Raw genomic sequence first — 23,374 nt, forward strand, 5'->3', positions numbered from 1 at the left:
ACTTACGCGGAATTCGAAAATTTACACAATTGAGAAGTACAGGGCAGGATATGAAACCGTGGACTAGCTTGTAAAGAAATAAGAGATCAGAGCGATTTCGTCGGCAGTGACGTGATGGCAGTGATAATAATTCAGCAGTATTTGAACGAGATCCAGAGTCATTTTTAGCAAAGCGATGGTTATATATGCTGAGGAATTTTTTCTGGACTCGTTCAATGGTGTTACCGCTGGATTGAGCAATGCCATTCCATATCACGGACGCATACTCAAGTTGCGGAAGACATATTGCCGTGTACAATTTGTGTAGGGCCATGGGAGACCTGAATTCTCGAGATATTCTACAAACACATCCGAGAGAACGAAGGCCCCGCATAGCAGCACGCTTAACGTGAGATGAAAAGTTTAACGCGCTGTCAACAACAACACCAAGATCACTGATTTCATAAACCTTGCATAACGGCACAGAATTGACAGAGAATAATAATAATAATAATAATAATAATAATAATAATAATAATAATATAATAATAATAATAATAATAATAATAATAATAATAATTTTTACTTATTTAAGTAAAACAGTACCTATGATTAGGCCTGCCAAAGCCATCGGTGGTTTGAGTGGCAGAGCCTGGCAGGCAGCATGAAACCGAACTCGTTACAATAATAGTGAAATATGGCATACAAAAAATGGCAGTGAAAAAAAAATAAAATAAACAGTGCAATGTGATGCAACAATAAGACAAGGTGACCATATCAGGCGCAGCTCTTGCATCTTTAGTGACGATGCGGGGCGGGGATTGGCAACGGGTTATGTGGCAAAAAAGACGCAAAATGGAACTGAAGGCGATCGAAACTTAGAGGACGATCTGTAAGACGTGATACACGAGCCAGCGGTATTGAGATGATAATGAAATAATGATGACGAGAACGAGGTGTTTAACGGAGAGTGTTTGAACCAAGATTGTGCATTTATAGATAGGATATGTTTTGGGTGGCTCGTATGACGCGAGCTCAACGTTGTAAAAAACCCAACGTTTTGTAGACGAATCAGAGAAATGTCAGACAGAACTGACTAAGGTTTTGAGACAGCTGAAGCAGGTAGCTGTTTCGATAGCGATCGCGTAGGGGAAGAAGGCCGATTACGAATAAATGATATTGTGTTACGGCTAGTCAAATTTAGGACCGTCATCTAGTGATGTCACGGTATTAGAATATTTGCATGAGCGTGATTAATTTCTTGTTTCCACAGCCTTATCATTACTGTATGAACAAGAGGATAATATACAGCGATGCTATACCAACACAGTAAGAATGCTTCTTCTTTGCTTGACTCACGGTAAAAGTAAAATCGGACAGTGCAACTTATTTCAATAAGGTTGTTTCTCTCTTCTCCGCAGCGAAGGACACCGGCCGCTGTGGCCTGTGTACGGAGAGTATAAGTATGTGCCACCACAGCGCTGGCTGCACAGCATAGAGGTAGGTTGGCATTTCTTGACCAGCGATACAAACCATATCCATAGTAGTCATGTCTCAGTGATAATATCCGCATTGTGACCTTCAAGTGTGCTTATCGTGCTTCTAACCAATCGGGAGCCCCCCACTGCGACGTGTCTCAAATCACCGGAAGCCTCAATGATTAATCTGTAAACTCGAGAAATTTTCGGAGGCCACAGTGATTGTAAAAGGTAGTATGCAGTGTGGTTTACTATTGTGAAGATAGGGCTACTCGTACAAACGCCTACGTGTATAGTGAGTGCAATGATGTGTATCTTTATTTCGTAGCATTTTAATAACCTGCAATGTTAGAACGTTTGTATTTCAAACTTATCGTATAGGTCGCGAGTTGTGTGTCCGTTCGGCAGTTTATACATAAATTGACAATTAATTGCTTAATTAAGCTATACGAAACGCACTGTTTTGGATAACCCATATGGCGACTGAAAAGTAAGTTAGATACTGTGGTTGTTTCCCACAATAATACACAATATTTTAAGTGAGAATTGTATGATATACCTTGAGTTTACCTCGCAACCGAAGAATGCGTTTATCACGCGACATTTCAATTTCAATTTTATTTCCATAAGAATAGAGGAAGACCCGAACAAAAAGTGGCAATTTCCACTTGACGAATGTTCGGGCTCCCTGTACAAGGCATACAACAAGGAGACAAAATTATACACACCTGTACACATAGCATATTCAGTATCACAGGAATACAGCGAATCCGCATGTCGAAGTTAAAAATACTATTGTGAGCGCTACATACAAAAAAGAAGATAAATAAAAATATAACTTTGAAACATAACAAACAGTTTGTGAAAGGTGTCATAACTAGAGACCGGATTTTAGGCAAATGCTTATTTTGTTCCTTGCGCTCCTATCGCGCCACTTTATTATGAATTAGGGGTTAAGAAGGGCTTTCATATCGTTTTTATAGTGCCTATAATGCCCATTTTGGGCGTTTGTGCCTAAATGCACGTAAATCCTATAAATGCCTATATCAAGATTGGCGCCTATATAAACAATATTTAGCCTCAAGTTTCACTTTCCAGAGCAGTTGGAGACCGTTATTCATGTTACCGGGCAGCATTGACTGTTCGGAACTTTATGGTGTTCAACCTGCTCCCCTTCTTCAACCATCTCTCCGAAAACAAAAATTCGGCAGATCCCACGTACCGTGGGAGTCGATGTTATGCGAAGCATGCGGCAGGAAGGCGTCCGTGGCGCAATTTTTTTTACTGAGCGAAACGTTACAAAATGACGCTAAAGATTTGTATAAATTTTATACGCACACATATACGTTGAAGAGGCGCATATGTGTTATATAACCAGTTGTTTACAGTTGGTTAACGCTGCCAACGGCAACGTGGGTATTACCAACACCAGAAGCGCTAAGCTGATATGTAGTGCTTATATTTGTCCCTTATCATGAAGAACGCAGGTACGTTTCACGGACCCGTGTGCATGTGTGGAAGAGGTTCTTGAGAGTTCTTGAACAAGGTCATCATCACCGTCATAAATGAGCACCAGCAGCTGGACCGGACTTGTTAATCGGATCCGTTCGTGATCACGGCTATGAGAAGTCTAAGTGTAGTGCAGTGCGGGGTATAGTGCAGCTGGTGGAAATCCTGGATGCCTCTTACGATAAAATGATCAATGATGCCTCCTGTCGAGGACGTGGCAGCGAGGTCTTTTGATGCCCTATCCACATCCAAGCCGTCTTTCACGCAGTATAAGGACGAAGCTTCGTTTCCAGGTCTTGATAAATCAATGTTGAAGTCACCGGTATTGATGAGAGGCCTGATTCTCTCGGCAGGTTTATTGTAGGAAGCATTGACCCCGGTTTTTGCGTTATCCACGTGGTCCACGTTGCGGACCACGTGGACGAGTGGATGGTAGTTGAGCGTCTTCCAGGGGTGTTCTGTCTTCAGCTTCCTCACTTTTCTTGCGTCCGCCGCGGTGGTGTAGCGGTTACGGTGCTCGTCTGCTGACCCGAAGGTCCCGGGTTCGATTCCGGCGGCGGCGGTCGCATTTCGATGGAAGCTAAATGCTAGATGCCCGTGTACTGTGCGATCTCGGTACACGTTAAAGAATACCCGACGGTCAAAATTTACGGAGCCCTTCGCTACGGCGTCTAACATAATCATATCGTCGTTTTGGGACATAAAACCCTAACAATTATTGTTATTATCACTTTCCTTGCGTGTCAATGTGTGTGTTCGCGGTTACTGTGTTGGTTGAGACTGTATCAGCTGTAGCACATACCCGCTTAACATGAACTCTGGTGTACGGGTATGTGCCACACGTGACTAAGAGAAAGGGTTTCATGACGTACGCGACAGGTATTTTGCGTTATTCATGTCTTGACCAGTGAATCGTGTTCGCCATACTCTGATCCCCTGCTATGCCAATTTCGGTGTATGAGAAGTTATAGAGACGACCAGGAGAGCGCCAAGACGTAGGCGGCTAGATAGATAGATAGATACGTAGATAGAAACGGCCAAAGTGCCTGAGGTTCGCTAAGAAATGCTTCGCATTTAAAAGCCATGGCTCTGTTCCTGAACGTACCATCTCGTGTGCGCTCGTTCAGGGAGATGTTGCTTTACGTACAGCTGCTACTTTTCGGACATCGTGGTCGGGGATAACGGCTTTCCAGGTGACCAGAAGGAGTCTCAAGCTGTCCTCTCCTCTAAGAAGACCATGCCATACTTCACGTTCCTCGAAATCACTATAAAAAGCTTGAACGTTCGGCACAAACTCTGATTGCGAACATTGCGCTAATTATTTATGTACAAATAAAAATCACCGCCGTTCCTGAAGGACCAGTGGCCGAAAAGGCACGTACGAAGTTACAGTCGGTCTTGGAGAAGAGCGAGGGATTTTCTGTCCTTGAAGAAGTTTCAGGACTCATTGCTGGTAAGCACTCTAGGATCCCAGTGTCGGTTAATAAGGCATGGACTATTCCAAAGTACAACTGCGCTCCAATAACATCTGTCGACGACGAGAATTCCTTCATGTACGAGCTTATTCTCAGCGACAAGAGGCACAATTTCGAATCCAAAAAGATGGTGATAGTCTGCTATTGTTTCCAGAGATTTCGCAGTGACTGTTAGACTGCGTTCTACGTGCTACCCAAACAGATTCCTTTAAACATGCGCACATCAAGTGGGTGTACGTACCAGTTAGGGCTGGGCAGATACTTTGAAATTGTATCGCGATACGATACAAGATACTCAGGCAAGAAGTATTTGAGATACAGACACAAGATACAACAACGCCGATTGTATCCGAAACGATACATTCCAATTGTATCTTAAGATACTTCGATACATTCGGAAATTTGTTATATATAAATCGGTATTTACGGTAATCCAGCACTAAACGCCGATGCACAAAAATGCTCGCTTGGATGTTTATTAACTGCGACCAATTTTGTTTTATTTGAATGAAATGTCTGTTAGTATCGCCAAAGTTTTTGTATTTCTTGCTGAAGGTATAAATATTTCTTTTGTTCCGAAACAACTTATTAGGGTTGCTCTGCTTACCATGACAGCTCTTTATACACTTCGTTGATAACGGTTTTACCTGCCGCTTTTGTAATTGACGTGGAGTCGATGCTCTGCTTGCCGACGAGCTAGCGGGCTGCCATCTTCAATAAGATGCCACCGTTCAATGGTGCAAATACCGTTGTCAAGTTCTTCCTTTCCCGTAAACGTATCACGGTTTTCGCAATACCCGATCACCGGACAGGTGTACATCAGCGAGAATGTTGGTAGCGACATTCTTTGCGTAGAGGACAAAAAACTGGAATTACTTTTATATTCTACTTATCTGCTGGCGTAAAGCCTTCGTTAGCGACGTACCGAGTAATGCGCGATCTTCTAACAATTTCTATTAGATGCGAAGTATCTTATGGCGGAGTTCGATCCGGTGGTGGTGGTGGTGGTGTGCGGCGTGACCACCCTTACTGCGCATGCGCATACCCTTTCCACACACCTCCTCTCCACTCCCCCTCACCATTCCTCCTGTCCTCTTCCCCTCTCCACTCACCCTCTCCCCTCCTCCTCTCCACATCCCCTCTCCCATTTCCCTCTCCACTTCCCCTTTCCACTCTTCCTCTGAAACGCGGGCTAGACATGCCGAAAGTCTCTCCTGCGCAACGCCGCGATGAGCACCAGCGCATGCGCGTCCCCTCCCCCTCTCTCCCCTCTCCTACGCTGCCCCCGTCTCGCCAACGCCACCTCTCGCACGCCTGTCGACCGCGTTCCCCGCTCGCCCTTTGAGAATTAACGGCCACGCTAGAGGGAAGACAAGACGCGTGTAGCGTTCCTCTTCGCGTTCCACGACGCGAGGTCGGTAGCATGCCTAACGAACGCCAACGCAACGCGATAATGGAAGTGCTCCGGCTTCGCATCGCCTCATGGTCCCCTTTAGCGGGAAATGGTGTAATTTTTTTATGATAGAACATCTGCAGTCCAAAAAACGTGTCAGATGTGTTCTATAGTTGCATGAAGTGCCGCAGGACACCGCCGCTGTTCACACCATAGTGCCACTTGAGCTCCGATTACCTGGTGATTAGTAACAGTAAAAATTTTTAGAGAAGACTAAGACAGAAAAACAAACATAACTAAGTAAAATGGAAAAGCGGTTATGTATTAAACGCAGCGAATAAGTATGGGAACAGAATACAGGCGGCACTCCCAAGAGCTAATAATAATTGTTGAGTTTATCGTCGCAAGAACCACGATACGATAATGATAGACGCCATAGTGGAGGGCTCCGGAAATTTCGACTACGTGGTGTTATAAAACTTAAATATAAGCACACGGGCATCAAATTGCGGCCGCCGCGACCTACGGGTTAGCAGTCAAGCACCATAACCACTAGACCACCGCGGGGAGTAACCCCTAATAGCCATGACAATTAGGCATTGAAGCTAAGACCACAGAAAATTAAGTGCCTATGTAAAATAGCGTAAACCGACTCGTTGAGACGCTCATTAGAAAAACGGAGCATTTCGTATAACAATGTTTCTCCAACCTCTTTGCTAACAACTTTGAGACGGCTCCTAATAATTTACGTTATTATAATGAAAACCCAATTTCGCTATTTTACTAAGCAGTAAGCAGAACTTTTGTTACTGTATACTCCAAGCGCGCGCAGATTATTAAATATTTGTTCTCAACGTCGCCTTGACATAACAATAAAATTAAGTAGAATATGTCTATAAACAGGGGCAGAAATAATGTAGACAGCTAAAAGTAAGAATAAAGGAGAGATCTTACGTTGTCAGCACGTTAAAGACATATAGCCGGTCCGCCGCGGTGGTATAGCGGTTACGGTGCTCGGCTGCTGACCCGAAGGTCGCGGGTTCGATCCCGGCCGCGGCGGTCGCATTTCGATGGAGGCGAAATGGTAGAGGCCCATGTACTTAGATTTAGGTGCACGTTAAAGAACACCAGATGGTCGAAATTTCCGGAGCCCTCCACTACGGCGTCTCTCATAATCATATCGTGGTTTTGGAACGTTAAACCCCAGATATTATTATTATTAAAGACATATTGCCGTAATCGGACCCGAAAAAAGCAATACAGAGACATTGGTAATGTACAGGATGCAAAATGACAGCTTAGAAAGAACTTGTGCTAACAATCCAATTAGAATTTTCAAAGCTCATTGAATTATTTATTTATTATTTGGTTTTAATATGTAGAAAACGCGAAGACACAGAGGAAATAGGGAGGGAACAGGCTGACAACTGCCACCTAAAGGGGCACAACGCCTGCCTGCTCATTTGGAAAAGGGGAAACATAAGGGAAAGGAAGATAGGGGGGAAAGAAAGAGGAAAGGAAACAGGAAAAAACACAAATACAGACATACACACACAAACACAAATGCACAAACAGAAAAAAAAACACAACAAAGACAGACGTAAACACAATTAAGTGGTCACATGGAAAAATGTCTATAAGAGAAAAGGAGACGTACGCCAAGATAGCTTCTGTTAAGTGAATGCTTGTTCTGTAAATCCGGCATCGGTACCAGTGGTGCTATAGCTGTTAGAATCTTATTTGCATATACGTTAATCTCATTGCACGTAAGTCAAACTTGCATCGACGAAGTCCTTCAAATCACCGATGTGTGAAAGCCATGAGACGCAAAGCAACCACTTTTCTTGCATTCTTCAGACTTCGTAACGACGCACAACGCAAGAGAAACTTCGATAACGACACTACAGCGGCATCAGAATTTGTGCAACAGACACCGCACGCACTGGAGTACGCGGCACAGGATAGTAGCTAAGAGCCAAGTGCCATAGCACTGACACAACCAAAAAAAAAAAAAGAAATCGTGGAAACAAAATGTCGTCTAGGCGTAGACGTTCGTGCGTTTGTTGAGACGACGCGAGCGCCACCATGCACGTGACTCTGCTCCCTCAATAGAGACGCTCAGAGCTCATCACCTGCCCTCGCTGGAAAACTCTGGTGGAAAGATAAAATAATGTCATTGTCTTTAGTTTTAATCTGGTGGCTTAGTGGGAGCAGTATCAGCTTGAGAAGCGGAGTTCAGCCAACGTTCATTGTTTCGAAACGCGGTGTTGCGATCGCAGTATCTTGTATCTTAAGATACACGATACATTCTTCAGTGTATCGGAAATACAGATACTGATACACGTCTTGCGAGGCGTATCGCGATACAGATACAAGATACCCCAAAAGTATCTAGATAGTATCGAAGATACATGTATCTTCGATACTGCCCAGCACTGGTACTACCAGTGCTCGCACGTCCCAACACTGCCAAATACACTTCCACCCACGATTCGGATGATGTCACTGTATGTATGAAAATTGCCAGAGTTGCACCTAACAGCCCTTATGTACGTTAATTTCTTAATAAACCGTTGTCTTTTTTGCATTTATTATGCGCCTGTTTTTATTATGCCTTACTTTAATTGCGCCAGTCAGATATGAGGCAGCGCTTTTTAAATCAGCATTCCTAGCTTTCAATTATTCTTTTTCACGTATTTCACTATGTGTGACGTTCGGTTAAGAGACAGTGGCCATTGAACATGAATTTGAACCGTGTGCTTGTTGAAAGTCAGTTTATCGTCATTAGTCCAGCAGTCTTATGGGACAATTGCACAGCTATATTTTACTCTTGGCGCCTTTGTGCCATCACAAACAATGACATTTTTTTTTGTTTACACGTCGTAGATACAAGTCGCGCACGTCTTCGCTTGAAGTTATTTGCATTTTTGTAAAAGTTGATTGTGCTTATAGTTACGATGTTGGAGGCCTAAAATGTTGTTTTACCTGCCTGTTTTCGGCACCTAAAACGCGCTTTTTAATGCCTAAAAATCCGGCCTCTAGTCGTAGCAGCACCAGTTGGTAATTAAGCATTTGATATAATTTCTTTTGTACAAACCGGTTGCGTAGATCCTTTTTTCTGAGGTTAGTAATGGCAATCCCTTGTTGAAGGAACATATTTAACAATACAGGAAGTATATATCCAGCGCTCTGCTCGCCATATTTGCTTCTTGAAAAAGGTACTTTCCAGTATTCATTGTTACGCGTAGCATACAAGGGTGTCCTGGTTTTTAATTCCGCTAGGGCCAGTAATATTTGTTCGTTATTCCATAAACTCTGTTTATATCTTGTAGACAGGGTGTATGAGCAAAGGCTCGGCACCGAGATAAAATTTAACCGAGTGAACAGTTCATTTGTATGCGCATCGTATGGTGCACCAGCTATTTGTCGAATTGCCTTTTTTTGCAGTGTGCGCAGGTGATTTAAATGAGACGATGTGGTTGTGGCCCAGAATAGAAAGCAGTAGTTCAAGGTGGACATAAATAATGCGTTATAAATTTTAACTTTAATATTTTACGGTAGTAATGCACGTAGTTTTGCCATGACACCAACGTATCCCGAAAGTTGCGTGGTTACATGAATGACATGTGTGTCCCGAGCATATGCCTATGGAAGTATACGCCCAAAGTTTTTATGCAATCTACAACATCGATAGCTGTCTGACCAAGAGTGATGTCATGTGTCATTTCGCATCGAGATTGTTTTGGTGAGAGAAACACTGCTTTTGTTTTAGTGGCATTAATTTGTAAGGAATTAAGATCATTACATTTGCTTAAACTTTTGAAGGCAGTTATCTACATCTGACTGGAGAGTTTCGAGCTCTGTGTTAGTAAACAAAAGAGTCACGTCATCTGCATATATAACGTAATTTGGTTTGGTGCTAACTTTATTAACTTCATTCACGTATAGCTTAAACAGGAGTGGCCCAAGAATACTCCCCTGAGGCACTCCTGTGCTCGTAGTTTTTAGAGATGACATACTATCACCTATCCGCACACGCTGTCTGTGGTTCTGCAGGTAGGAAGCCAATAGTGAGAGTGGTATACGTCTGATTCTATAACGGTCAAGTTTCTCTAGCAGTTGAGCATGACTTAATCGATCGAACGCTCTCGAAAAATCTACGTATAAACCAGTGACCAGCTGCTTCTTATCAAACGTATATGTAGATTTACTTCTTTCTGGGTTAAAAGAGCGAGTTCAGTGGATCTTCCTTTGCGGAATACATAATGCCATTTATCCATCAAATCAAATTTATTCGCAAAATGTGAAACTCTAGCACGCAATAACATTTCCAGTCCTTTAGAGAACACTGGTAATGTCGGAATGGGACAATAAATGCTCAGGTTGACTTTCGAAGATTGCATTTTTCGTGGAAATGTGCCTGTAGAAAAAGCTAAGTTATAACTATGGGCGAGAGGATGTGCAGTTAAGTCTGCCGTGTACTTTACCGGTCTTATTTGTAAGCGCCAGTCCCGTCCTCTCTGTCTGTCCGTGTGTTGCTTTGCGCTACAATTTTTTCCTTCAGAAGTCAATATCCCGAGCTGAGCTATTTCTAAACGAGGTAGAGACAGCTTGAACTTCAGATGAAGTAAAAGGTTTTAGGTAGATTTCTGCTGGCGGCGTTCGCAGCATCTGAGTGGTGAGAAATGGTATTTAGATTGACGAAAAAGTCATTAAACGCTTCAGCCAAGCCATCGCCGTACAAAGTCCGATTGTTTAATGTTAGCGTGACAACATATTCATCACCAGTAGAACGATTTAAGAGCTCATTTATTTTATTCCACACAATTTCTGGTTTAGAATTATAGTCAATACTAAAAACAAATATGCAAACATGTTTCCTTAGCATTATGAATAAACGCGGTAGTTTGATTCCTGTGATGCTTGAACGTCTCCCAGTCTACGTGTAGTTAAGAATTTTTTTTAATAACCTATATTTCTTCTGAATTAATTTGACGCAATGATTCGTGATCCAAGGTTTACAAGATCGTTTGTATTTTTTTATTTCGATGACGGGAAAAGATTCGATATATTTTCGAGAATAAGTCAATGAATGTATCGTATGCATCGTCAGATGTTGTGGCGTTACACACTTGATTCCAGTTAACATTTTTTTTAATTTAGCGCGAAAACATTCGAGTGTATCAGATGTGATGTTGTGTATTTTTCGAATATGAGGTGTAGCTCTGCTGATTTCCTTGTAATCAAATTTACAAAGTAAAAATATAGGCAGATGGTCGCTGACATGTGATGACACAACTTCGCGTACAGTATCACTAGGAGCGAGGTTAGTTATGAAGATGTCTATTACGGTGCTTGTGTGCAGAGTGATACGTGTTGGCGTATTAATGACGTCATTGAAGCCTTGTGAAACTAATACAGTATGAAGTTTATGCGACACTGATGGTTTTGACATATCAATGTTGCAGTCCCAGCCTAGAATAAGGATTAGGTTATTTTGATTCACATAATCGAGTAACGCTTCAAAATATTCTTTGAAACAAGGCATATTTCCGTCTGGTGGGCGGTACACTACAGCAAAGACATGCTTTTTAGACTTGACGGCAAGAATTTCAACATAAGACGGAGTAAAAGAAAATTGGTGAATATCACATTAAATACCTTTTTCACGTGCATTAATAACCCTCCACCTGGTCGGCCATTTCGGTTTACAAAAAAATGTTGAATAATTTGTGTCTCTGATGACATCACTTTGAGACGTGAACCATGTCTCTGTTAGCATTATTATATGAAGAATGAATTGAAAGCCCTCCAAGAGGATATGCAACTGCTCTAATTTCTTTCGCCTACATTCCTAAAACTATAGAGAAGCATTCTAAAACGCATGCTTCACATGATCACACCAGTGCAGGCTTTGCGAGAAACAAACGCCTAGCGATTTTACTGACAATTTTCATTTCCTGTGGTTTATTGGTAAGGTCATTGACTGGCCATCTTATTCATCGGTAGAGAGAATATACCATTAGTATTTGAACTGCCATCGAATTTGAATCTGACCACATTTCAAAGTTTTTAATACGTTGATGATGAAACTGTTGTAAGTCTCCCGCGAGAAGTAAAGCGCTATATCATCAACGTATGTTATTAACCGGAACAATTATATATGATTGTAATGTCATTAATAAAAAGGTTCAGAAAGAGAGGGCCGAGAGAGTTCTGTTGCGGAATGCAGGGGTTTAAAAGGGAGACATCACCGACTTGAAATATGGTGTCATCAACACGTATGGTGTCATCTGTTACTTCATATGTCTAAATTTTCAAATTGTATGTTGTGTTCTATTCTGTCGAATGCGGTCGCAAAGTAAACAAGAACATATAACGCATTTTTTTGTTCTCGATATGTCTTTTTTTTTTAAATATATGCTTTCCCATGAATTATGCGAGTCTCTGCTGAGTGATGTCTTCTGAAGCCATATATCGAGTGTGAATTATTATATTATGAACCTATTCGTTGAAATGAAATTTTTCAGCGCCTTTGAAAATGCAGAAAGGATACTGAGAGCCTAGTAATCAGCGAAATCTTTTTCGTTTGTGAAGAATATTGCATATCCGAAGGAAAAATTGTGCGTTTTAGGTTGTCATTAAAAATGTGTGTATGAGGGCCGGAAATGACTTAAATGGAGCGGGTGTGGCTATTTTAATTACCTCGCCTCCACTGCCGGCAATTAGTGGAAGCGAAGGCCGCACATGTTACACAATTCCAACCATCCCGGCACGAACATTTGGCTTGGACCCTTGTCTTCGCGCAGCACGGAGCCGTGGTGATGCTTTACCACCCGTGTGCACCGGCGTGGTTTGTGGAGAAGCTACGGAAACTGGTGAGAGACTGCCTGCGAAAGCACATTATAACTCCGCACAGACGACTCAGCCTCGAACGAGTAAGTGCAGTGCCAACATCTGCCGGCATCAGCCTCTGTGAGTGTGCGCTCTGCACTCGCCACGTGTCTGATAGCGAAATGCAGGACTGGGGCTGCTCGGGGCATTGAAACGGCACGATGATACTACTACAATTTATTTTTTTAACATCTGGCGAGAAATTTTCTCATGCAGTATACTTAGCCGTCTCTTTCGAAACAGGAAAATAGATTAAGCGGTTGATACAAGACGCGTTTCAAATACATATCCGTATAAACAAAAAATTCGGCAGATCCCACGTACCGTGGGAGTCGATGTTATGCGAAGCATGCGGCAGGAAAGCGTCTGTGGCGCAATTTTTTTTACTGAGCGAAACGTTACAAAATGACGCTAAAGATTTGTATAAATTTTATACGCACACATATACGTTGAAGAGGCGCATATGTGTTATATAACCAGTTGTTTACAGTTGGTTAACGCTGCCAACGGCAACGTGGGTATTACCAACACCAGAAGCGCTAAGCTGATATGTAGTGCTTATATTTGTCCCTTATCATGAAGAACGCAGGTACGTTTCACGGACCCGTGTGCATGTGTGGAAGAGGTTCTTGAGAGTTCTTGAACAAGGTCATCATCACCGTCATAAATGAGCACCAGCAGCTGGACCGGACTTGTTAATCGGATCCGTTCGTGATCACGGCTATGAGAAGTCTAAGTGTAGTGCAGTGCGGGGTATAGTGCAGCTGGTGGAAATCCTGGATGCCTCTTACGATAAAATGATCAATGATGCCTCCTGTCGAGGACGTGGCAGCGAGGTCTTTTGATGCCCTATCCACATCCAAGCCGTCTTTCACGCAGTATAAGGACGAAGCTTCGTTTCCAGGTCTTGATAAATCAATGTTGAAGTCACCGGTATTGATGAGAGGCCTGATTCTCTCGGCAGGTTTATTGTAGGAAGCATTGACCCCGGTTTTTGCGTTATCCACGTGGTCCACGTTGCGGACCACGTGGACGAGTGGATGGTAGTTGAGCGTCTTCCAGGGGTGTTCTGTCTTCAGCTTCCTCACTTTTCTTGCGTCCGCCGCGGTGGTGTAGCGGTTACGGTGCTCGTCTGCTGACCCGAAGGTCCCGGGTTCGATTCCGGCGGCGGCGGTCGCATTTCGATGGAAGCTAAATGCTAGATGCCCGTGTACTGTGCGATCTCGGTACACGTTAAAGAATACCCGACGGTCAAAATTTACGGAGCCCTTCGCTACGGCGTCTAACATAATCATATCGTCGTTTTGGGACATAAAACCCTAACAATTATTGTTATTATCACTTTCCTTGCGTGTCAATGTGTGTGTTCGCGGTTACTGTGTTGGTTGAGACTGTATCAGCTGTGGCACATACCCGCTTAACATGAACTCTGGTGTACGGGTATGTGCCACACGTGACTAAGAGAAAGGGTTTCATGACGTACGCGACAGGTATTTTGCGTTATTCATGTCTTGACCAGTGAATCGTGTTCGCCATACTCTGATCCCCTGCTATGCCAATTTCGGTGTATGAGAAGTTATAAAGACGACCAGGAGAGCGCCAAGACGTAGGCGGCTAGATAGATAGATAGATAGATAGATACGTAGATAGAAACGGCCGAAGTGCCTGAGGTTCGCTAAGAAATGCTTCGCATTTAAAAAACTCGGAGGACGTACGCCGGGGGCGGCGGCACGGCCGCCCCCCGTGCCATACACTGCCAAAAAACAACGCGTATGTTCCACTCAAGGAACTCAGCTGTCGTGGGCGCCTTTATTATGTCACAATATTAACACCTATATCACAATTACTACAAATAACGTCCCCTATACTTTCCTTGGCTTGACTCTCTGCTGGTTCTCGTAAGGTCGTTCTTCCACGATGCTGGCCTCCGCGTGACGTCCCTGGCGGCCCTCTTGCTCAGCTCCACCCTCCGCGTGCTCCCCCGTTGAGGAAGGCAACCCTATTAATTGTTTTAATTACAAACAATAGGAACCCTCTATGAGAGGGGAGAACGTTTGAGCGGGCAATGATTTCGTACAAGGCACGCGCTCTTCCTGTCTCTTTCCGCCTGTGATAAGCGCGCGGAACCCAGCGATAGTAGCCTCGTCTTCGTTATCTTCTTTTCATTTTTTTTGTCGAAATTTCCGGAGCCCTCCACCACGGCGTCCGTCACAATCATACCGTGATTTTGGGACGTTAAACCCCAACTCTATTACATTATCTTTTCTCTTTTTCGAGGGCACGCATCAGTGTATTGAAATGCTTTTTTTTTTTGTTTCCTTGCCTGCGTCGCCGAGTTGTTTCTCTGTCCTTTTTGCAGCATTTTACTTTCCACGTGGTGTTCATTGGCTGCTATTTGTGATTGCTTTGTTCATTTGTTTCGCTTGCTACTACCATGTGTTTGCGATAGTATTTCCCACAAGTATCTCCTTCCTTGTCATGCATGCTTTATTGTAGTGTTTATATTTTTTTCTTGCACTGTCTTATCCTGTGATTACTTTATCATTGTATTGCCCCTCCTGCATGGGCCAGCATATTGGCCTGCAGTATAAATAAATAAAAAAAATAATGTGTTTTCCAATTAATTCAATCACAACTTCCCACCAGCATGGTGCAATGCGACCGCGGTATTTCGATGCAAATAAACAAATAAAAGCACCACAGTTCTAGGGATGGTAAAATCGATGAACGATTAATCGATTAAAGGTCTACAATTCATCGATTAATAGTCATGAATTTCCGCCTTTCGATTAATCGAATTAATCGATTAAAACCATTCGATTAATCGATTACCGCACCCCCCACTCCCGCCCCCAACCTCGCCCCTTGGCCGGAGCGCATGAACGCGAGGCGCGCTATCCTGAGACGCAGATGCCGTGCACATCGCCTCTCTTTCTCTGCTTTCACTACAGCGCATATTTCTGCGCTAGCAGAACGAGCCCGGAGCTGGCGGGGGCCATACCCCATAGAGAAAGGCATGAACTCGCCCTGATCTCCGTCGCGTACGCCGTCCAACTCCAAGCACTCCCCAGTGCTTCAAGCCCCCGCAGGTGGCGGCTCCACCCCATCGAGGCTAGGGAGCCTATATGACCGGCCGGTCATGTAGGCTCCGTATTCGAGGCTAAAGTCACTGGAACGGGAAAAGTACCGCGACCGTGACATGGTCTCGGCACCCTCGCGGCCGTTTAATTAAATGGATATATACCAAAATTGCTATGACGAGATATTTCTGTATGACGAACGTAAATGATAGGTGGTAACAAAAAAACCATGACTTGCATATCATGTACGACATGACTTACTGACGCGCTCATGGTGCGCTCGGGGCCGGTTTGCTAGCTTGATATACACTATAGTATTGTGTCGTGTGACTGCATGACGAACATAAATGACAGGTGGTAACGTGAAAATAATGACATGCGTTTCACGTACGGCATGAATTACCTGTCACGCTCATGGTGCGCTCGCAGTAGGTTCGCTTGCTTGATATATACCAAAATTGGTATTGCGTGACGTGACTGTATGACGAACATGAATGACAGGCGGTGACATGAAAATCATGACACGTATTCATGATGCATTCATGATCAAGCTAGCAAAACGGCCGCGAGCGTACCATGAGCGTGACATGTAAGTCATGCCGTACATCACATGCAAGTCACGATTTTCATGTTACCACCTGTCATTCATGTTCGTCATACAGATATATCTCGTCATAGCAATTTTGGTATATATCCATTTAATCAGGCGGCCGCGAGCACCCCGAGACCTTGTCATGTAAATCATGTACGTGACATGCGTGTCATGATTTGTGCGATAGGACCAGTCACATTCGTCATGCACTTTTGTAACGCTATACCAATTGTGTTGTATATATAAAGTTAAAGGGGCCCTGCGACACAATTTGAGCATGTCTTTTTCATCGGTTCTTCTGGCACTGTGGAATGCACCGATATTGTTGCGCAAGTGGCAATGCCGAAATCGAAGCGGTTATAATTTTAATTCACGGGATAAACTACCTTGATTTCGCACTATGGCGGCACACATCGGCTATTTCTGTTACAGGAAGTGGCGTGATGTCATGTGACAGTGACGACAAAGACCGTTCGTTTTTGATTGGCTTGACGCGACACGTGACGTGCAATATTCATATGGTGGTAGCTAGGCCATACTACGGAGGTCTAAGAGGAGCAAAACCCCTTTTTATGCTTTCTCAGAAACAAATGATTCCTGTTTCTAACTGATATATTTTCAAAACAACGAACACGACGCTAGGTGCGTTGTCGAATGGTAATCAAACGATACTCTTCCGCGTTTTGTCTTTTGCGGCATCGAGCGACACCGGCCCCACCGGCACCTGCGAAACACGCAACGCTCAGTTCGGCACGGTGCTGTCAACGAAAAAAAAAAATTCTAAACGCTTACCGGCCGACGCCTTCCGCGTCATCGGGCGTTAGCGTTTCGTCTGGGCCCATGGAGCCATCCTCGCGTTGCGCGGGGCTCAGCGACGCACTTTAAGTTTGCAATGGCGTGCACGACATGCAAGCAATCACTGCGTCGCAAGAGCTCGCGCTCGAGGTCTGTTAGGTCTTCCAGACTCATTTTGTGCACTACACGACAAATCATGGGAGCGTCTGCTAGCTGACGGACGTGGTTTGTCGTAAGCATGGTAACAACGCCGTCAAAAAGAGGTGTAGCAATGTACTGTGTGAAGGCCACCATGAGGTGACATTTCCGGTATGTCTTTATAAGACGCGCGCGGTGATTGGAACCGGTCTTTGACGTCAGCGGGAGAGTGAAATCCGAAAAAAACGTTTCTCGTCGTCGTCTGCTTGAGTTTTGAACTCTGAGGACTAATAACTTCACTTTTCGTGCACCAATTTGCATAATTCTTTTTGCGTTCGTCTCAGCATTCATAACTACACGCATTCGCGGTGCTAAATAAGGCAGTCGCAAAAGTGTCGCAGGGCCCCTTTAACGAAGCGGCCGCAAGAGCCCCAAGACAGTGGCGTGTAAATCATGCGGTTTATGATTTGCATGATGTGATTTTCATATTACGACCTACCTGTCATTTATTTGGTCATACAGTCATGCCGTACCAATATTGATATACATCCCATTAACGAAACGGCCAGGAGAACAGAAAGTCGTAGGCGGCTAGACAGACAGACAGACAGACAGACAGACAGACAGACAGACAGACAGACAGACAGACAGACAGACAGACAGACAGACAGATTAGATAGATAGATAGATAGATAGATAGATAGATAGATAGATAGATAGATAGATAGATAGATAGATAGATAGATAGATAGATAGATAGATAGATAGATAGATAGATAGATAGATAGATAGATAGATCGAGTTTAGTGTTTGCTAAGGTGACTCGTGACTATGACTTTTCTCGTTTATATATGTGTGTGCTTTTCGAATAAAATCAGTTGATAGTTCGCGCTTGTTCGTCTCCCTTCTACTATCGTCGTGGTATTTGCGCTAATTCTACCATAAGAATGAACCAACTCGCCCAACAAGTCACTTTACTAGATAGATAGATAGATAGATAGATAGATAGATAGATAGATAGATAGATAGATAGATAGATAGATAGATAGATAGATAGATAGATAGATAGATAGATAGATAGATAGATAGATAGATAGATAGATAGATAGATAGATAGATAGATAGATAGATAGATAGATAGATAGATAGATAGATAGATAGATAGATAGATAGATAGATAGATAGATAGATAGATAGATAGATAGATAGATAGATAGATAGATAGATAGATAGATAGATAGATAGATAGATAGATTTAGTGTCGTAGAAGTTCGCTAAGAAATGCTTCGCATTTAATTCCCGCTTGGAATAGAAAAGAACGCTTTGCCCGATTCGCGCCGGCTGCTGCATCCAAAAGCGCTGTACCGAAGAATTCTTCAATGCCTTGACAGGCTTGCGATTAAGCGTCAAAACGATACCGAATGTCGTAAAGTTCCTGCACGCTTTTCTCCGGCTATGAAAACAATCGCCCTCCAAGGCGCCGTGCGTCGGTAGCCGGGACAGGCGATCGAGCTGGATCTTTTATGTGGCGAAGCCGCCGAGAGGGCGCGGCGGCGAAGAGAAAAGGAATGCGGTACTTTTTCCGTTCTAGGGGCTTTAATTGAGGCAGAAATGAACTTGCCCGCCTCTCTCCGGCTCACAGTTTACTGCTGCTACTGCCTTCACCTCCTCTCCCTTAAGCTGGTTGAGCGTCGCCTGAGTATACGCGGGGCTTGTGTTGCCTGCGTGTTATATTGTGTAATTATTACGCATTGGTGGTTACACTGCTACCTTTGCGATGTCATAATGCCGGGTAATCGGAAGAGGAGCGCAGTGTGGTCGTTGTTCGCTGAAGATGAGAAAACGAAGACTGCAAGGTGTAATAAATGTGGCAAGTACTTCTCGAAGCCAGCAATTGAAGCACGAAAGTTGCTGCCATTAGTTGAGGCAAAATGTAGCGCAGGAATGCGCACTCGTGAATTGTGAAAAGGGTCTTATAGACCCTTTATGTAATCCGCAACTTTACGCGTCGGTTTACCGAACGTCTAGCATCCAGTACATTACTATTGAAGAAGTGACCTTGTAACACTTAGTAATACTGTATGGTCGTATATTTAGGGAGAAATACAGCTTTCAGCCAGAGGCCCCCGTCTTCTGTTGTGACAAGAAAGAAGGACAGTCGCGAAACTTATGTTGTAATGTCTGATACACTAGTTAGCGCTCACAGTTCACGCTGTACGCACGATTGAAAAGGTGCGAGTGGAGTAATGTTAAGGCAACGATCAGATGAAATCTGCAGAGTATACTGGCGCAGATGCTGTTTATTCTAGCCGGGAGGCAGAAACTCATGTCACTCTATTTACCGCAGTTGCCTGTACCAATGGTCTGTTTGAGGCCAGTATGTTTCTGTGTAATCTCTGCATGGGTGACCTCAAGGAAAAGATCGCGTCAGTCCGCAATTATAGTATTATGTAGGGCTTCCACAACATCTAACCGACAAACCGAGAAAAGATGCCGTGCTTACGAGAGCGAGCGCGTTATTTATTTCCTCTTCCTCCTCGTCTCTCTTTTACATTTCTCGGGATTTCCTCACCCTCCACCACACTGCATGTTTCAGCTGCGACTTTCCAACCAGTGTGGTCCCCGAACGCGCCTCCGGTTTCGATGAGCTCGAGTATATAGGCAGGCTTCGAGAAAATACGACCTGCTGATGAATAGTCCTGGGATGATGGCCACAGATGCTTGAATCCGCGACATCAACCAACGACGACGCGACCCTTGTGTCCAGTGTGCGAAAGTGGGAATTTTCGCACACTGGACACAAGGGGCCCGTCGTCGATATTTTCAAAAGTGGGAATTTTCGATCGTCAGCGCGTCTGATTTTTTAAAAAGATTTGGGTCCATATCAAACACGAACGATGCCTCCCAAACAAAGAGATATCGCTTTTAAAGCACTCATAAAAAATGTCGATTAATCGATTAAAACATTCCACCGAAAGCAATTAACCGATTAAAGCCTAAATCGATTAACGATTAATGATTAATCGATTAAAAATTTAATCGACCATCCCTACACAGTTCCCTTCGCTCGCGTATGCGTCGACGGTTGCGTAAATTTGACGCCAGCGCGATTAATGTTCCTGCTCCTCTAACCACGAAGATGAGAGATAGGGCCACATAGAGCCATTTATTTTAGTAAAGGAATGATACGCTTGAAGTGTTCTCGGTTGTTTTTATATGCATTAGAGTTGCTATCTGGATTCCAAGAGAAACGAACCCAGGATGGTGGTGTGGTGAAATTAATATGGACGAACTGAAGCTTACAGAGCACGAAAAAACACGGACGAAGAAAGGCATGACACACACAGGGCTATGCATTTCCAAGCCATCGATTGCCCTCTCCTGTAAGGAGTCAGCCTATCTAGGTAAATAGAGTTGAGTTTGCAAAGTGCGTGTAGTGATGATGGTTGCAAAGCGATTTTGCCTATATATGTGGTTCCCCGTTTTAGAAATAAACAATGTTGCAAGTTAGCGCCCGTCTGTGCCACGCCTTTCTTTGTCCGTTCTTTTTTGTGAGCTATAAGCTTCAGTATGACATACCAACACACCCAAAACGCTACGTTACCAATATTCAGCAAGAATTGATTACAGACCGCCTTCATCATGCAGTAATGATGACTATACCGTGCGCGTACGCCAGCACAACTGCTCGAGTGACGCTTTTCTCTTTCCACAGCCATTGGCTTTGGTCGCATGGGGCTGCAAGCTGCAGATGAGTCATGTCAACGCGAGAGAGGTCATCAAATTCATCAAGGCGAGTCCAACATTTGTGCCTCTTTCATGCAACTGCTGCACAGCAAGGCATTCAAATTCTCCCGCTGCAGGAGCACGCCCTGCGGGGACCCGAAGGGCGCTTTCCCATGGAGGGCCAGTACAGCTACATGCTGATCGCCAAAGCCCATCCGCCCAGTGGATCCGACATGAACGACGCTAACCTGTGTCCGGCTCTCCACGAGTATACACGGTTGCAGACAACTTTTTAGACCCTTTTTCTCACTCGTGTCCTATCGCTGAACATTCGTTTAATTCAACCCAGTGGCACTTGCTTCCCGAAGGAACTGCTCCCTTGGCATTGGTATCTTCTCTGGCCAAGATTCACGAGCTGACAAGGAATAAAATAGTTTCCTTCAGTGTTTCTGTATGTGATGCTTTTCCGCAGCGCACGGCATCGACTTACGAAGCGCAATTCGCTATTCTCGACACGCTCTCGGAAACGCCTGCAAGTGGAAGTGCATCATCAACATTATAACCGATTTTTGGGTAAGAGCTGTGGCGCGCGAGCCTATGACGATGGTCAGAGTGAAGGAAAAATTAAAATGAACAAATAACCTTTTTCTTAAAGATGTGGCGAGCTATAATAAGAAGCAAAACGAGCCATTAAAGGGACCTGAATCGGTTTTTTGAAGTTTTGTCAGCGTTTAGTCTAGAGCATCGTCAAATCATTCGCACCACAAATTAAGCGACGCACCGTGTACCAAGGCCGCTATGGACAATTATATCTATACCCTCCTTCTCACCACTGCCTTGCCTCATCAACTCATGAGACACGCTGGTGGTCGCAGCGCTCCCATGAGCGCACTCGACGGTTTCAGCTTCGCCCAGTCATAGCCTCCGATATTGCGCGCAATCTCGGAGGCCATGGCCCAGCGCGCCCGGCAGAATGCCATCTGGCAACAGAGACGAAGCTCGCGGAGTGGTTGATATCTGCTCCGACAGGTGCCGCCACACTACCAGCCGATCTCACTTTATTCTCCTGTACGGCGACCACATGTAAAAGCATGCGGACAAACAAAAGGAATTCGAGAACGATCAGCGATGAGCGTAAACTTGGGCAATGTGGTTGTGTCTTCAGGGGCGAAGTTACAGCCGCAGACACGTGGATCGTGGCGTTGACCGGATAGCGACAGCGCGACGCTCATTGTAACGACTATCTGAAGCGATTGCGCTCGCCAGATGCCTCACAAAGATTACACGATGTCGCAGCTTTAGAAGTCATCAGTTGCTATGTGATACACAACACAGCTAGGGCAATTCATTGTGTCCAAGAAAAAAAACCTCGAGATAAACACTGCCGCTCAGCTCACATTAACACGGATCACGTTGTAACACAGGCGGACGACGCTCGCAGCCCACAGGAGGTTCAGTGACGTGGACTGGGCATATCCAATCAGATCGGTCGATGGGTGCTACGTGTATTCGAACAGTTCTACGTGTAAAAGGCGCAAAAAGTTGAAAATTCGTTCGGCTGAGCCGCTGCGATCTGTAGCGATTCACATGTTTAAAGTGTAATAATAAATAAGTTACGCAGTTGACGCAGAGAGTTTACATCGGTCTTCAAATGATTATTAGGACTTGCTTCACCGGCTCAATGCGATTATACAAAATCGTCAAAACCGTTTCAGGGTCCCTTTAAATTCCTTTCTTTCATGCATTCAGAACGAGGGTCTCGTTCTGGTAGACTCGATGCCTTCAGACAGATTATTCGCAATGCCCACGAATTATAAGTGGCGCGCCGTGCTTTTCAAGATGGTGCCAGGAGGAGGGTCAACCCGTTTGTTAGCATAGGAACAGATAGGACGTGCGGACGTACGGCCCGTGCCACTTTCACTGGATGAAGTCATGAGCTGCGCTGAATTGGATATGAGACTAAAATACCTTCCTAAACCATGGAAAGTGCTAAGTACTCGCCACCTAATTATTTGCTGCGGTGTGAAAGGTTATATTTCAGCTCCGTTACCGTGCATAACGATGCTTTTTGCGAAATCCTGTGCGTGCTACATGAAACTGCATGAACTAAAGTTGACGTATGTGCTGAACGGCACTCCGAGGTAGTACGTACCGAGCCAAGGTTTATAGATACGTTGTACCGAGCCTGCCTGACGGATTTGCCGCAGTAGTAGGCCGCCAGCGAGTTGCGCCATCGCTGCTGCATGGGACCGCACGTTTAACGTGGTGATGGTTTGCAAACATACTACGCCGTCTTCATCACCTGCGCAGTCGGG

At 44.3% G+C, this 23,374-nt stretch overlaps 1 protein-coding gene across 7 annotated transcripts in view; it reads left to right on the forward strand.

Moving 5' to 3' along the window:
• LOC119389343 (uncharacterized) overlaps positions 1-21,505 on the forward strand; it is a 59,029-nt gene extending 37,524 nt beyond the window's left edge. For 4 of the 7 annotated variants that reach the window (XM_037656559.1, XM_049414397.1, XM_049414400.1 and 1 more), the window contains 5 exons: positions 1,253-1,308; positions 1,401-1,479; positions 12,644-12,772; positions 21,049-21,126; positions 21,197-21,505. In XM_037656559.1, the coding sequence (XP_037512487.1) occupies positions 1,253-1,308; positions 1,401-1,479; positions 12,644-12,772; positions 21,049-21,126; positions 21,197-21,355 (501 nt within the window). In that variant the 3' untranslated portion in view covers positions 21,356-21,505. The remainder of the gene's footprint in view (positions 1-1,252; positions 1,309-1,400; positions 1,480-12,643; positions 12,773-21,048; positions 21,127-21,196) is intronic. The other 3 variants (XM_037656560.1, XM_049414399.1, XM_049414398.1) reach the window with 3 other exon arrangements.
• Positions 21,506-23,374: the final 1,869 nt, after the last annotated feature.

This window comes from Rhipicephalus sanguineus, chromosome 4, assembly GCF_013339695.2.
Source record: "Rhipicephalus sanguineus isolate Rsan-2018 chromosome 4, BIME_Rsan_1.4, whole genome shotgun sequence".
Classification (NCBI taxonomy): Eukaryota; Metazoa; Arthropoda; class Arachnida; order Ixodida; family Ixodidae; genus Rhipicephalus; species Rhipicephalus sanguineus.